Source organism: Lithobates pipiens, unplaced genomic scaffold (assembly GCF_037356315.1).
Source record: "Lithobates pipiens isolate NorthernLeopardFrog02 unplaced genomic scaffold, aLitPip1_a1.2 Scaffold_18, whole genome shotgun sequence".
In the NCBI taxonomy this organism is placed as follows: Eukaryota; Metazoa; Chordata; class Amphibia; order Anura; family Ranidae; genus Lithobates; species Lithobates pipiens.
This window is the reverse complement of record NW_027507758.1, coordinates 293,830,740-293,844,311: the sequence shown is the minus strand read 5'-3', so window position 1 is coordinate 293,844,311 and position 13,572 is coordinate 293,830,740. Positions and strand designations below refer to the sequence as shown.

At 40.6% G+C, this 13,572-nt stretch overlaps 1 protein-coding gene across 3 annotated transcripts in view; it reads right to left on the bottom strand.

Moving 5' to 3' along the window:
- AK9 (adenylate kinase 9) overlaps nt 1–13,572 on the bottom strand; it is a 160,781-nt gene that overhangs the window by 31,213 nt on the left and 115,996 nt on the right. For 2 of the 3 annotated variants that reach the window (XM_077487134.1, XM_077487132.1), the window contains 5 exons: nt 12,975–13,193; nt 8,645–8,863; nt 7,115–7,328; nt 4,526–4,727; nt 1,405–1,551 (listed from right to left, as the gene is read on the bottom strand). In XM_077487134.1, the coding sequence (XP_077343260.1) occupies nt 1,405–1,551; nt 4,526–4,727; nt 7,115–7,328; nt 8,645–8,863; nt 12,975–13,193 (1,001 nt within the window). The remainder of the gene's footprint in view (nt 1–1,404; nt 1,552–4,525; nt 4,728–7,114; nt 7,329–8,644; nt 8,864–12,974; nt 13,194–13,572) is intronic. The other variant, XM_077487133.1, reaches the window with a different exon arrangement.

Below are 13,572 nucleotides of genomic sequence, written 5' to 3'. Positions count from 1 at the left end.
GCCATTGGCTCCTGCTGCTGTCAATTAAATCCAATGACGTGGGCGCCGGGGGTCACAGACGAGTCCTGCTGTCTGTGTCAATAGATGCAGCTGCAGGACACGGGAGCATGACCGCAACGAGTGCCCCAAGGGAGAGTGCTTCTCCGACGGGACGCTCAAGAAGAGGAGGAGCCAGAAGTGCCGCTGAGGGACCCCAGAAGAGAACAATTGGGCCACTCTGTGCATAACCAACTGCACAGAAGTGGTAAGTATGACATGTTTGTTTTTTTTGTTTTGTTTTTTTAAACTGAACCTTTACAACCCCTTTAAATAAACTTTTATCGAAAGTAAAAAGGTCTGCCATTGCTGACCCCATTAAAGTGCTAGTTACTTGGCTATCTTAAGAATGTATCAGTCATAACAATTAGCAATAGCTTTTTATATCATGCCTTTAAAAAAATATGTTACCCCAAGATGTCATATTCCTGATATGTACCTGCTGTACCATATACTTGTATGTCAAAGTATCCTGTTATCTTTGTATTGCTTCCTTAATGTGAAATCCCTGGTGTTCCTGCCAATAAATCTGCTTTTCTATTAAAAACTGACCACATTAAGCATGCGAGCATAGAGTGGTCAGTTTTCTGGAATGCTGGGAATTCAGATTGCTCTCCTCCAATGAATAGACTTGTGCTGACTTGTCCCTCCTGGGAAGACTAGTTTACTGCTGTTTCTCCTCCAGCTCTCAAGTTCATTATGCAGCTGAGAACACAGGGTATGTGATAACTTATAAAAAAGGAAAAAATAAAGTATTTATAATGTTTTTATATCTATACACAAATTGTTTGCTTTTCATTTCTATTTTAAACTGAATGGGTTGTTTTACAAGGTGAGGGTTCACATATACTGGCTCAGGAGCAGTATATGTGAACCCTCACCTTGTAAAACAGCCTACCGATATTCACTTTAAGATAGAAATGTTTAAATGTTAATAAATAAATGGAATGTTATGGTATATAATTGCATAGTTATGGGTGTACCTGTGACATTCTAGGATATAGTCCTCTGCAAAGACATCAGCTTATATAGAACAAGCAAGTTTTCTGTGGATTATGAGGCTTCTGTGTATCATTACTGTGGTCATTAGAAGCCCTCCACACAAGTAATAGGTAAAGCCTCCTGTATTTTAAGCTTTAATACCTAGAGTAAAATTAGCTAGGGCCACAAACAGCACTATTATAAGTATTTCCAAGCCCATGGGGCAAGCAATAATGATTTTCTTTTATACCATTACCCGAACTTCAAAGATAAGGATAACTTTCCCCAAACTTTCTGTTTTGGGATAATAGATGCAATGCCTGCATTTTAATCTGAATTCACAAGCACCATCAATAAGAACTGAAATAATACACATAAAGCTGGTACCTTTTTGATTCCTTTTTCTCCAGTTGTCCTCGGTTTAAAATCTCCTTCATTGGTATTTCTAATTCAAAGATCTTTATAGGAATTATGCTGCAGGCTTGCAGAAGGATAGCTTGTTGTTCAGTTGCTGGATATCCATCCAGAACCACCCTAGAAGTGGGTTGAAAATGTCCTTAGTACTTGTTCACATTCAGTACTAGTGAGGATTGTTAAAACAATTGTAAATGTAGAGTCACACAAATATGTGCTATGATGGGAGCGATTATTATGAGCCCAATGGCAATGCTTAATGTAGTTGTTAACTCAACATTTCATATTCCTGATATGTGCCTGTTCTACCATGTACTTGTATGAGAAAGTCTCCTGGTCTCTTTGTATTGCATCCTTTGTGTGAAACCCCTGGTGTTCCCACCAGCCCATTTGCTTTCCTATTAAAAACTGACCACACTAAGCCAGAGAACACGCTCTGGTCAGTTCTCTGGCTGTGCTGGGAACTCAGGTTGCTCTCCTCCAATGATAAGACTTGTCTTAAGCTATGTAAACACGATCAGAATTTTGGTCAGAAAAAGCTCTGATGGATTTTCCGGCGGAATTCCGACGGGATTCCGCTCAAGCTGTCTTGCATACACACGGTCACACAAAAGTTCTCTGAACTTTTAACCGTCAAGAACGCCCAGAAAATGAGCCCAGAAAATGAAGTTCAACGCTTCCGAGCATGCGTAGGAATTTCACGCGCTGGAATTTGTATAGACGATCGGAAATTTCCAATCCAAACTTTTTCCGACCGAAAAATTGAGAACGTGCTCTTAATCTTTTGCCGATCTGCCAGCAAAAGTCCAATGGAGCATACACACGATCACATTTTCCGACCAGAAGCTCTCATTGTACTTTTGCTGGCGGAATTTCCGATCGTGTGTATGGAGCATTAGTAGCCATTCAGATATTCACTGGGAAGCTCAGTGTACTGCTGCATATCCCCCCAGCTCTCATGCAGCTAAGAACAAAGTAAATGTGATAACTTATAAAAAAAAGGGAAAAATGTATTTATAATGTTTTTTATATCTATACACAAAGTTTTGACTTTCATTTATATTTTAAACTGAATGGATTGTTTTACAAGGTGATCGTTTACAATCACTTTAAAAACAGATCACAAAACATGCATTTGGAGACACAGAGAAAAAAAGCAACTCTTTTACCTTCAGATACAATAGGCTCAATTCACATAGTTGTTTTCCACTTTAAGATCTGAGGAAAAATAGCTCATAGAGTTTTTCAAAACTTTTTTTGGAATTCACAATAAAAAAGAAAAGAATCCTAATGCATTCTCTGGATTAAGGTCTCCCTCCTCATTGGGCAGATTGATAGCAGAGAGAGCCTGTCAATCAACTCCAGTGACAAAGGGGAGCGGGAGCCAAGTCACCTGTCTGTGTCAATTGGCTCAGGAGCCAGTCCGCACGGGTGCTCTCATGGGAATCGATTTCCTATTGGGGACACCAGCAAGAGAGGAGATGCCAGTTGTGCTGGCGGGGGACCCGAAAAGATGAGGGTCAGGGGCCACTCTGTACAAGAGGCAAGAATGTTTCCTAGGTCCATACAAGAGGGAGATAAAAGGTACAGGAGGATGAGAGGAAGAGGGGGCAAGGTGGAGAGAGGGCATACAGCGGTACCGCTATAATAGTCAGCAAGCAGAAATACCCAACTATTAATGAATGGTTAATGCACAACATTAACAGTAGTGACAAGCTGCTAGAGTCCAGCTGCCCCAATACGTCAATAATCTATCCAAGCAATTCAAACTTTGTCAAACTTCTTAGAGCACTTCCAGTTCAGGTTTTACAGCCACTTTAACTCATGCATTTATTTATTTATTTTTTAGTGAAGTGACTTTAACAAGCGTTTTTGCTTTTTGAGGTGAATACCACATAACGGCATAGTGAACTGACATCATGGGCGTCCGCACCATAGGGCAAGGGGGGGTCAATCGCCCCCCTGGAATCGTAAGAGTGTTGAAGTCAGAGTGAAGACACTTGCCCCCATGTTGCAATGGCCGCCGTGGCTGCCTCCGCGGCAGTCGTAGACTTTTTTTTTCCAAGTCTGGTGTTGGCCTGAGGGCTGCTCTCAGTCTTTTCTGACTACACATCCGTCCCTCCCTCCTCACCCCCGGCCCGAGCTTCGGATTGGCTCTGCCACTTAGGCCTCTGCTTAACATCACCATGACCCAGCTGTTCCGTGATTGGCTGCTGCCTCAGCCTGCCTCTGTCTGTGTAAATGTATGTTATGCCTATGCCGATCTACGACTCCTCCCACAGGTCACAGGTGCATGGCGTGCAGTGGCCAAGACGACAGAGAATACACTGCCCAGCTGCCAGTGCCTGTTCTGGGCCTATCGCTAAAGAACCACAGGTAACAGCAGTGCCTGTGCCATGACACCACTGTGTACATCTTTTTGTATTGCAAATTGCAATACATGACCTTAAAATGATGCCCCCCCCCCCCCCAAAAAAGTTCAGCAGACGCTCGTGACTGATATATTCATTATTTATGAGATATTTGGCAAAAATGAGCCAGAACACCTAAATACCTCATGAGATATGCTTTAGTGAATGGAGCCCATTGATAGGGAATATTTGAGGCTAGCCATGAACATCAGATGGCAGTTGGAGGATCTGATCATCAAAAGCTTTTCTTACAAAAGATCTTTTTAAAAACACGTATAATGCAAGGAGCAAACACTTTTAGTGCTGGCATTATTGCAAAATTTTTTTTAGTAATTATTCAGGAAAATCCATTTTGAATCATTGATTTTTCCTCCGAGACTTCATGTTCAAGGCGTTCACAGATGCTGCTGTAGGTCCATAACTAATCATTTGTTTCTCGATCACACCATTACCATCAGGGCAAAGGAAACAAGGAACAGGAACACAGCACAATGGATACTCCACCAGACTCCTCCAGCTATAACATGTTTCATAATGTACAAGGGCTGTACAATTAGGCCCTAGTACAGTGTGAAGTGTGAATATTTGTTTGCTTGGCTAAATATTGAAAAGATCAAGGTTCTTATATTGAGTCAGGCACATCAAGCAAGAAAACATGAATCTTTTGTGTAAAGTAAACTTACCCTGTAGTGTTACATGTAAGATCCATCAGTGTCACTTCTAGACATCTGACTGCAAGCTCATCGGGCACCGTTAACCCCTTCACAAGAAGACTTTTTATGTCTAATGCAAGCTCTGTGTCTGGCTGATTATCTAGAACAGACCGAATGGCATTTCCCATTGACAGACGCTGTAGGCCATATATGCTAGCAAACATGTTGGCAACTGAAACATATGAAGGAACAGATGTTACCAAACTGGAAAAGATGTAAACACATTTGCAGTTTAATCTGTGATTTTATATTTATAACACATCTTAGGCCACAGGCACACTGGAGGTTTATTCTGCTGCTCCTAGGGGCACTTGGCGTTTTTTTTTTTCCTGTCTCTAAACGCCCCTGCATGATAGCCTATGTAAACCTAGCCTTTTAGAGGAATTTTGAGGCAGAGGCTTTTAAAGGCAGAAGAAAAACCTCACTGCCAGCACGTCTAGGAGCAGCTGTGTTTTCCTGACACGTCTAAATGCATGTAGATGTGTCTAAATGCATCTTAACCCCTTGGCGCTGAGCATAAGAAAATATGCGGCCCCACTGGACTGGGCTTTTTTCCATGAGGCCGCATATTTGCATATATCCCTTTATGCTGCAACAGAGACCGGGGTCTCACCGAGAGCCTCCGTGCCTCATACTAACTATTAGGACCCAAAACTTCAGATTCCCAGTCACCTGACTGGTGTGATAACCTCTGATTGGCTATCACAGTGATCAGTCACTGTGAAACCTGGCCCCATGTTTTCTCTCTCTGTGAAAGGAGGAGAGCGATAAATTGTATTCCTCTGTCCTTGCAGAGAGAAAAAAAAGTGTGGTTAAAATAATAATAATAACAAAAAAAAAAAACCTATATTAAGGTTTGATCTAGGTCAGTGCAAGGGTTAGTGTTTGGGTCAAGGTCAGGGTCAGAGGCCAGGGTCAGTATTTTTTTGGACAGGATTTTTTTTTGTTTTTAATTAGTATTAGTGTGTTTTAGGTAGGACTATTGTTTCTAGGCTGTACTACTGGTACAAACAACAAATAACATACACATACGTGATATCTCTGCGATCACCAGGAGCAGGAGAATTTATTTTAGGTTGTTCTTTGGTGGAAGGTTATGGCAGTAACAAGAAATATACAGATAAATAAAAATTATTTTTTTTTTTTTACTATTTTGGGCCAGTTTTTATATTGTCCTGAAAAAAACGTGGTAAAATCCACCTGGACACACAATGTGTGATGATAGGTGTGGTTTTACTAAGGGCACTTTCACACACACAGTGCCCAGGCATCGGCGGTAAAGCGCTGCTATTTTTAGCTGCACTTGACTGTCGCTTTTGCGGTGCTTTTAACTCTCGCTAATGGCCGAAAATTTATTTTGATGGGCAGGGGCACGTTAGAGACCTAAAGAAGCTGTTAGCAGGACTTTTTTTGACATCCTACCAGTGCACCGATCCAGTGCAGGTGCTATTTTTAGCGCTATAGTGTCTGTAAAGCGCCTCAGTGTGAATGGGGTTGAACACATGTCAAAGTTACAAAATTGTGCTTAGGCATTAAGATTTGTTTTACCCTTGGCGTGAAGGGGTTAACGGTTTGCACATTTAGCACTTGTACTTTAATTATTTCAATGGCTAGAATAAATTTATTCAGGCCAATGAAATTAATTGATGCCCAAGTGCTTGATGCGCCTAATTGTAAACTTGTTACACATGGTTACAAGCGTCAAGTGCTTTTTTTTGACAGGACTCTGCTGCTCGGAGGAAAAGAGTCTAAGAGAGTTAGCAAAACGTCCAGTGTGTGTGAGGCCTAATATATACTTATAGTCCATAAAAGTTTCTCTTGAACTATTAATACTTTTAGTGACCTTGTTCTGTATGTAATGGTCCACATCCCTTAGTATAGCCCACTCTGTTAATCAATTCCCAGCAAGGTGAAGATCACTTGCTTCTTTTTTCCAATGATCATCACAGTTCAGTCCTGCCCAGCTCCGTACAGTTTTTCTAGGGAAAAAGTCTATGCCAGCCCATCTGTAAAGAGCACGCCACAGCCCCATTCATTCCTGTGGGTGAACCATATTCCACATACAGCTGGAAAATCGGTCACCCATAAGAATGAATAGGGCTGCAGTACATGTGCGCACCATGAAGGAGGGCCTGTGGGAACATGTTCACTAGAAAGGCTGTGTGGAAGCCGTTTTTTCGCATTGGATACAGTAAAGAAGGGTTAAAGCCAATTTGTGTAAATGCCAATGTGTTCTGCATAGGCATTTACTCTTGCATCTGCTAATAGCATATTTTCCCTGAACACTCCACTTTCATGTCTCAGGAAATACACTGTATATTCGCGACACAGTTAATTGCAGATGTAAAGCTATTGGAATTTACAAGTGTGCAGCGGCATACAACTAATTACTTGTATAGGCAGCTATGGGGAAATTTCTGGGGATTTTACACAAGAAGGCTCTGAAGCCTCTAGACATCCATGTGCATAAGGTCATATAAAACAGTGGTGTTTTCAGTAGCCAAATCCACTAGTTTTTTTTTTTTTTTTTATTAATCGCTATACATTTAAAGGCCTTACCTGTGGTTTTTCCAGATTTGGGAGGACCAATGATTGCAATTCTAATAGGCACTGAGGGTTTAGGCTTTGGCTGATGGAGAAATTTAATAGGGTTCTTCATAAATGTGTTTCTGTTTTCTTTTGTTGAAAAAAAGTAAATGAATTGCCGGTAAATCAAAGGGAAATTAGGATTTTCTTGATTTTGCAAAGGCTGTATTACTTCTCCTTGGCTAAGCTTTAATAGAAAAAAGTTTAGTTAGACAATTTAGTCTATAAAAGCAAGGATTCAGTTTTTCCAAAAATTAAAGCCTAAATAAAAAAAATAAAAAAATGAAAGCTTTAATCTTCCTGCTATCTAGTTATGGAACGGGGGGGGGGGGGTATGAAAACTAGGGTTACAGTTAAATGTAGCTGTGAGAATTCAGATCCACTAACACAATACAACAGGTTTTATTTATTCTACCTCAGCAATAGCTTGTGACTACAGATCTAATTATATCTAGCTCTTTCCCAGTGTTTTATCCATTCAACAAACACCTCTATATAAAACTGACCATAGGACAGTCACACACACAAGCACAGCTCCCTAATAATTCCCTAGAGAGGAGCACTTGGACGTTATGAGGGTTCCTGTTTAGGCTACCAAGAATGGTGGGGAGATGAGCCTTTCCAAGTGGCAGTGAGTGCCAACACCAACTTATCTTGGGGGAAAAATTGTGATAGCCTACTTTAACCCACTTAATTGCCATCTCCTTCCAAAACCATTGTGTGAGTCTGTCTGAGGCTGCTCCATAGACATTAGATCGTTTGAATTGAGAAACTATCATCTAAAGTCTATGGGCACTCTTAGCATGATAATTTAGGTTTCATAGACATTATGGCAGCGCTAAACAGGAATCGCTTTATTAGCGCAATAAGACAGTTACTTTATCTCTCTTCTCTAATCTATGGTTTGGCAATGGGCCTCGTTGTTTGGAAGAAGGTTAAAAGGGGTGCTAAAAGACAACAGAGCTTTGATTCCTAGCATCCAATTCGATTTCAGTTTCATTTCCCAATGTAGGTTTTAAAATTTATTGTGGTGTGCAAATTAACCAGCTTTTTCTTTTATATATATATATATATATATATATATATATATATATATATATATATATATATATATATATATATATATATATATAACTGTGTCCCATCTAATTAATGCTGTAAAAAAAAATGTGTAGTGGGAAAGTTTGAAGTCTGCCATTGTTGACCTATGATTCCTCCACAAATACCATATCCCGGCTGTTATGATGATGCAATGGCCTGGGTACTTTCTAAGTACACACATTTGGGGTTCTTACATTGACATTTTTGATCTATAGATATACAGACATGAACAAAGGTTTTCAGTGGAGGACTTTGAAGGCAGAAAGTGGTGGCAGAGAAAAAAGATTTTCCTTATCATATCACCTTCTAGAAAGGAATAATAGCAAGTGACACTTTCCTTAACACAGAATCTACAACAGCAAACTAAAATGTATGTACCATACTATTTTGATTTAACAATACCTTGACAGGGTCCCATCGTCTAAAGACACTGGGATGCTTATATGACATATGAAGCATCTTGCTTGCAAGGGACAGGCTAATAGGAAAACATTTTTCAAAGAGACTTTCTCGATTTTCCACCAGGTTCTTTAGTTTTTCATATAGCTGGAAATGCACAATGTGCAATTTACGGCTTGTATTGACTGTAACGCATGGTATCATTAGGCTTTGAAGTTCATCCTGTCATTTTAAAAAAAAAAAATATGGTACGAATATTATTATATTACAAATTATAATATATATTTTATTATTTTACAATTATTGGTGTGAAACAACTAGTGTATTGCCTTTAAAGCCCAATTCCTTTTTTTTTTTACCCAGGCATGTGTATTATGTAATTAATCATTTTTTAATCCAACTGCAATTCTCACCGTCTCCTCAGCACTGTCCCCCACAGTCCGATCCCTGGTCTAGCACTGGTCCTCTTTACTTACAGTAAACTTTAAAGCTTAAATGTAAAGTCTAATGCCTCATACACACAGCCGGAAATTCAGATGGAAAAAGTCTGATCGGATTATGTTGTCGGAAAATCTGATCGTGTGTAAGCTCTATCTGACTTTTTCTGTCAGAATTTCCGACGGAAAAAAGTTTTAGAGCTGGGTCTAAAATTTTCCAAGAACAAAATCAGATCGGACTTTTTCCGATTGTGTGTAGAGAATTCCGATGCACAAAGTGCCACGCATGCTGAGAAAAAAATTGGAGATGAAAGCTATTGGCTACTGGCCTCTACGTAGTCCCGTCGTACGTTTTGTATGTCACCTCGTTCCAAACGTTTGGATTTTCCGACAACTTTGTATGACCGTGTGTATGCAAGACAAGTTTCAGCCAAAATCCATCTGAAAAGATCCGATGGATTTTATGGTCGGAATGTCCGACCGTGTGTGGGGCATTAGAATAGATTTCAAGATATATTACTTTAATTAGCCAGAAAACTTTTTTATTAGCACCAGTTTTCCTTTGTTATTCAAACATGACATCTCTGCCTTCAGGGATAAAACAATTTAAACACATTATAATCTGACTGTAAAGTATCCTTTAAATGTATCAACACTATGTAGTGAGAGGCCAAACCTGGCTGGATAAAAATTTAGCAGAGCATTTGGGTCAGTCTTCAGGATTGCCTGTGGAGCATGCACAGTTCAGATTACACTCTAGTGGCAGGACAATGTAATTCCAGTGGGCATGTGAGGGAGAAAAATTATCAGTGGTCACTCTTTTGTCAGGTACAGTTAGCTTGCCTGCCACTAGATGGCTCTGTTGGTATGGTAAGGTGGAAAGTTTTAAAAAGGTGATAGCTCCACTTAGAGAAAGCTCTCCTCTGGTGATGTAGTGGGTGGAGTCAGTGCCCATATAAATGCCAGTATGGGTGGGACCCGGTGAGAAGGGGTATTGGAACAAGACACCCCAAAGCTGCACAGATGTAATCCTGTACTGAGCTTATCCAAAGAGCCCTGTGTAGGGCTAAATTCCCAGGTGAAGTGGCACAGATCTACCCCTGACCTTTCTCTGCAGATCTTGTAGCATGGTGCATATGGTCCAAGAGTTCTGGACAGAGTCTTCTTAAATATGAGGGACAATGAAACCTGGGAATAGATGTCATCAGGCAGTGTGCTCAGCTGGGCAAAGCTATAGATGGGACATTTGGAAGAGAGTGGCAGTATACTAATGAAAGGACCTTGCCCCCCCCGACCCTCAGATGTGGGTCCTGTGGCTCAGTTCTGGAAAGTCTAACGCTTAGAGAAATAGTATACATGGGGAGGTGGTCCCAATCCTATGGTGCTCCCAAGAAGAGGAATGGAAGAAAGATGGCCTTAACTAAAAGATGTGTACTTTTGCTCTGCACTAAAATGATTCCTACAGAATGTTTGCACATGGGGTTCCATGCCGAAGGTTTTGGTAATATGTCAAGTGTGAAATGTCACAGGAAGTAATGTAAAGTTGCAGTAAAGTGTTGCAAATTCATTCATGTGTGGACTTTCCTTTATTCTGAATTTAATATTACATAGTGCCTCTGGCCGGTGATGTCATTAGTGGATCTCTGGCCAGGAAACGTGTTCAATATGGTGGGTACAAAGCAAGGGTGTAGGTACTCTATCCAAGAAGTGGGGGGGGGGGACTGATACATCTTGACACCAATATCTGGCTAATCACATCATAAGTCCCCCTTATACCCAATGGTCAAAGAAAGTAGATGCTGCTCTGGAAGAAGGAGGGAACACTGGAGGAGGGAAAACTAAGAGGTAAATTTGCCATAATGTAAAAGTGTATTGTGCATACTTGCAGATTATGGCGTGTGTTCCTGGAGACCTGAGGTGGCTCAGTTCCACTTTAATGTATAGTAAAGAAATGGAGAAGTCAAGTTACACGTGCATTTGGAAATTAAGAATGTGGCTGGTATGAATAATTATTTTGATTATGTTATGGTCACAGCAGTGGCGGCTGGTGAAGTTTTAGGATGGGGGGCGCAAGACCCTGCCCCTCCCGATTTGGCCCCTCTCACTTCTCATAAGCCACACCCCTTCATATATCACACATCATATACCAGGCTTCACATTATGCACGGCGCTCTGCACATCATATACCAGGCTGCACATTATACACATGGCTCTACTAAAGCAACCTGTAACTCGCACATATCTGCATTCTGCAACCTGTAAATTGCACATATCTGCAACCTGGAAATCACACATATATGCATTCAGCAACCTGTAAATTGCACATATCTGAAACCTGGAAATTGCACATATCTGCATTCTGCAACCTATAAATCATACATATCTGCATTCTGCAACCTGTAAATTGTACATATCTGCAAACTGTAAATCGCACATAACTGCATTCAACAACCTGTAAATTGCACATATCTACAACCTGTAAATCGCACATATCTACAACCTGTAAATTGCACATATCTACAACATGCAAATTGCACATATCTACAACCTGTAAATCGCACATATCTGCATTCTGTAAATCGCACATATCTGCATTCTGTAAATCGCACATATCTACAACCTGTAAATTGCACATATCTGCATTCTGTAAATCGCACATATCTACAACCTGTAAATCACACATATCTACAATCTGTAAATCGCACATATCTGCATTCTGTAAATCGCACATATCTACAACCTGTAAATCACACATATCTGCATTCTGTAAATCGCACATATCTACAACCTGTAAATTGCACATATATACAACCTGTAAATCGCACATATCTACAACCTGTAAATCGCACATATCTACAACATGCAAATCGCACATATCTACAACCTGTAAATTGCACATATCTACAACCTGTAAATCGCACATATCTACACCGATAATAACCCTTTTTTTTAAATCTTGTTTGGGGGGGTATGCTGCCAAACACCGATAATTATTATCGGTGGTCGGCAGCATACCCCCCCAAACAAGATTAAAAAAAAAGGATTATTATTGGTGGTCGGCAGCGTTAACCCCCCCGCTAAACAAGATTTTAAAAAAAAGGGTTATTATCGGTGGTCGGCAGCATACCCCCCTTAGACAAGATTTTTTTTAAAAAAGGGTTCTTTTTTTTTCTTTAAAGCTTCTTTGGGGGGGGGGGGGTGTATGCCGACCACCAATAATAGCACTCTTTTTTAAAATCTTGTTTAGCAAGGGGGTGGTGGGGGGATGCTGCTGAGTGCCGAACACCATAGTAACCCTGTGGATGTGGAGGGGGTACCAGCGGCGGCGCCAACGGCGGTGGGCCGTGCCAACGTCACTTCCTTGAGTGACGTCGGAAGCACCGCCCACTGCTCACTCAAAGTGCAAGTCTATGCACTCGCTCGGCCAGTCCATCGCGCCAGAAGCTGTGGCGTGATCAGCTGCGCCACAGAGCGCTTTTTTTGGCCAAATGAAGTGCCTCGTCTGCAATCTTGTGATTGCATAGACGTGGAGCCTTCTATATTGCACTGCGCCCGACGCCCGGCGCCAGGATACAGTGCCCATAGGGAGGGAAATTAAAAAATATATATATATATTTTTTAAAGGGACATGTTTAAAAAAAATGTTTTATTTATTTTTTTTACTTTATTTTTTTATTTTTTTTACTACATGGGGGGGGGGGGGGCTCCCGGGTGCCCCCTATGGATGGGCCTCCACTGGGTCACAGAGCTGCTGTGTCAAGTAAAATGTGAAAGAACTGAGAAGTGGAGGTAAAGATAATATGCAGGAGTTTAAAAATATTGCAAGTACAGTAAGGAAAGTCAACCTTATTTATTAGAAATCTAAAAACTAAAAAGTACAGGAGTATTTTCCTTACCTTTACTACTTGAAGTGATTCACCATCAGCTTCACATTTTTCTCCAATCTCAGATTTCATTCTCTCTATGGCATCCTCCTCTTGCTCTTCTTCCTCTTGCTCCTCCTCCTCTTCTTCTGGAAATTCTTCAGAAAGAATCTGCTCAATAGGGTCTATCTCTTCCTCTTCTTCTTCTTCTTCTTCATCTTCCTCATCACTGGCGTCAGGATCCTTTTTCTTCTGATAAATAAAACAACTCTTATCAAGCAAAAATTCATAGCTAAAATTTGTATAAAAAGTTGTAATATTCTGGTTCCTTTTAATTGAATGTCTATCTATATATGTTTAAAAATACAATGACAAATTGTCATCTACACAGTAGGCCACTAGAAAGAGCATGTGTAGTCTTGCTTAAAAAAAAAAGTGGAGTTCAGTGGTGAGTTAAGTATTCCTTCCTCACTTTGCGGGTACGTTCTTGCTTTATATTTTCTTACATAATAGAGTCACTTTAAACGGCTAATATATCACATGGTTATTGAATGTATGTGTCATGGGTCAGGCTCGGAGACCAATAGCTATAGCAGTAAAGAGTCTCCCACTGATCAGCTGGATAAGTACA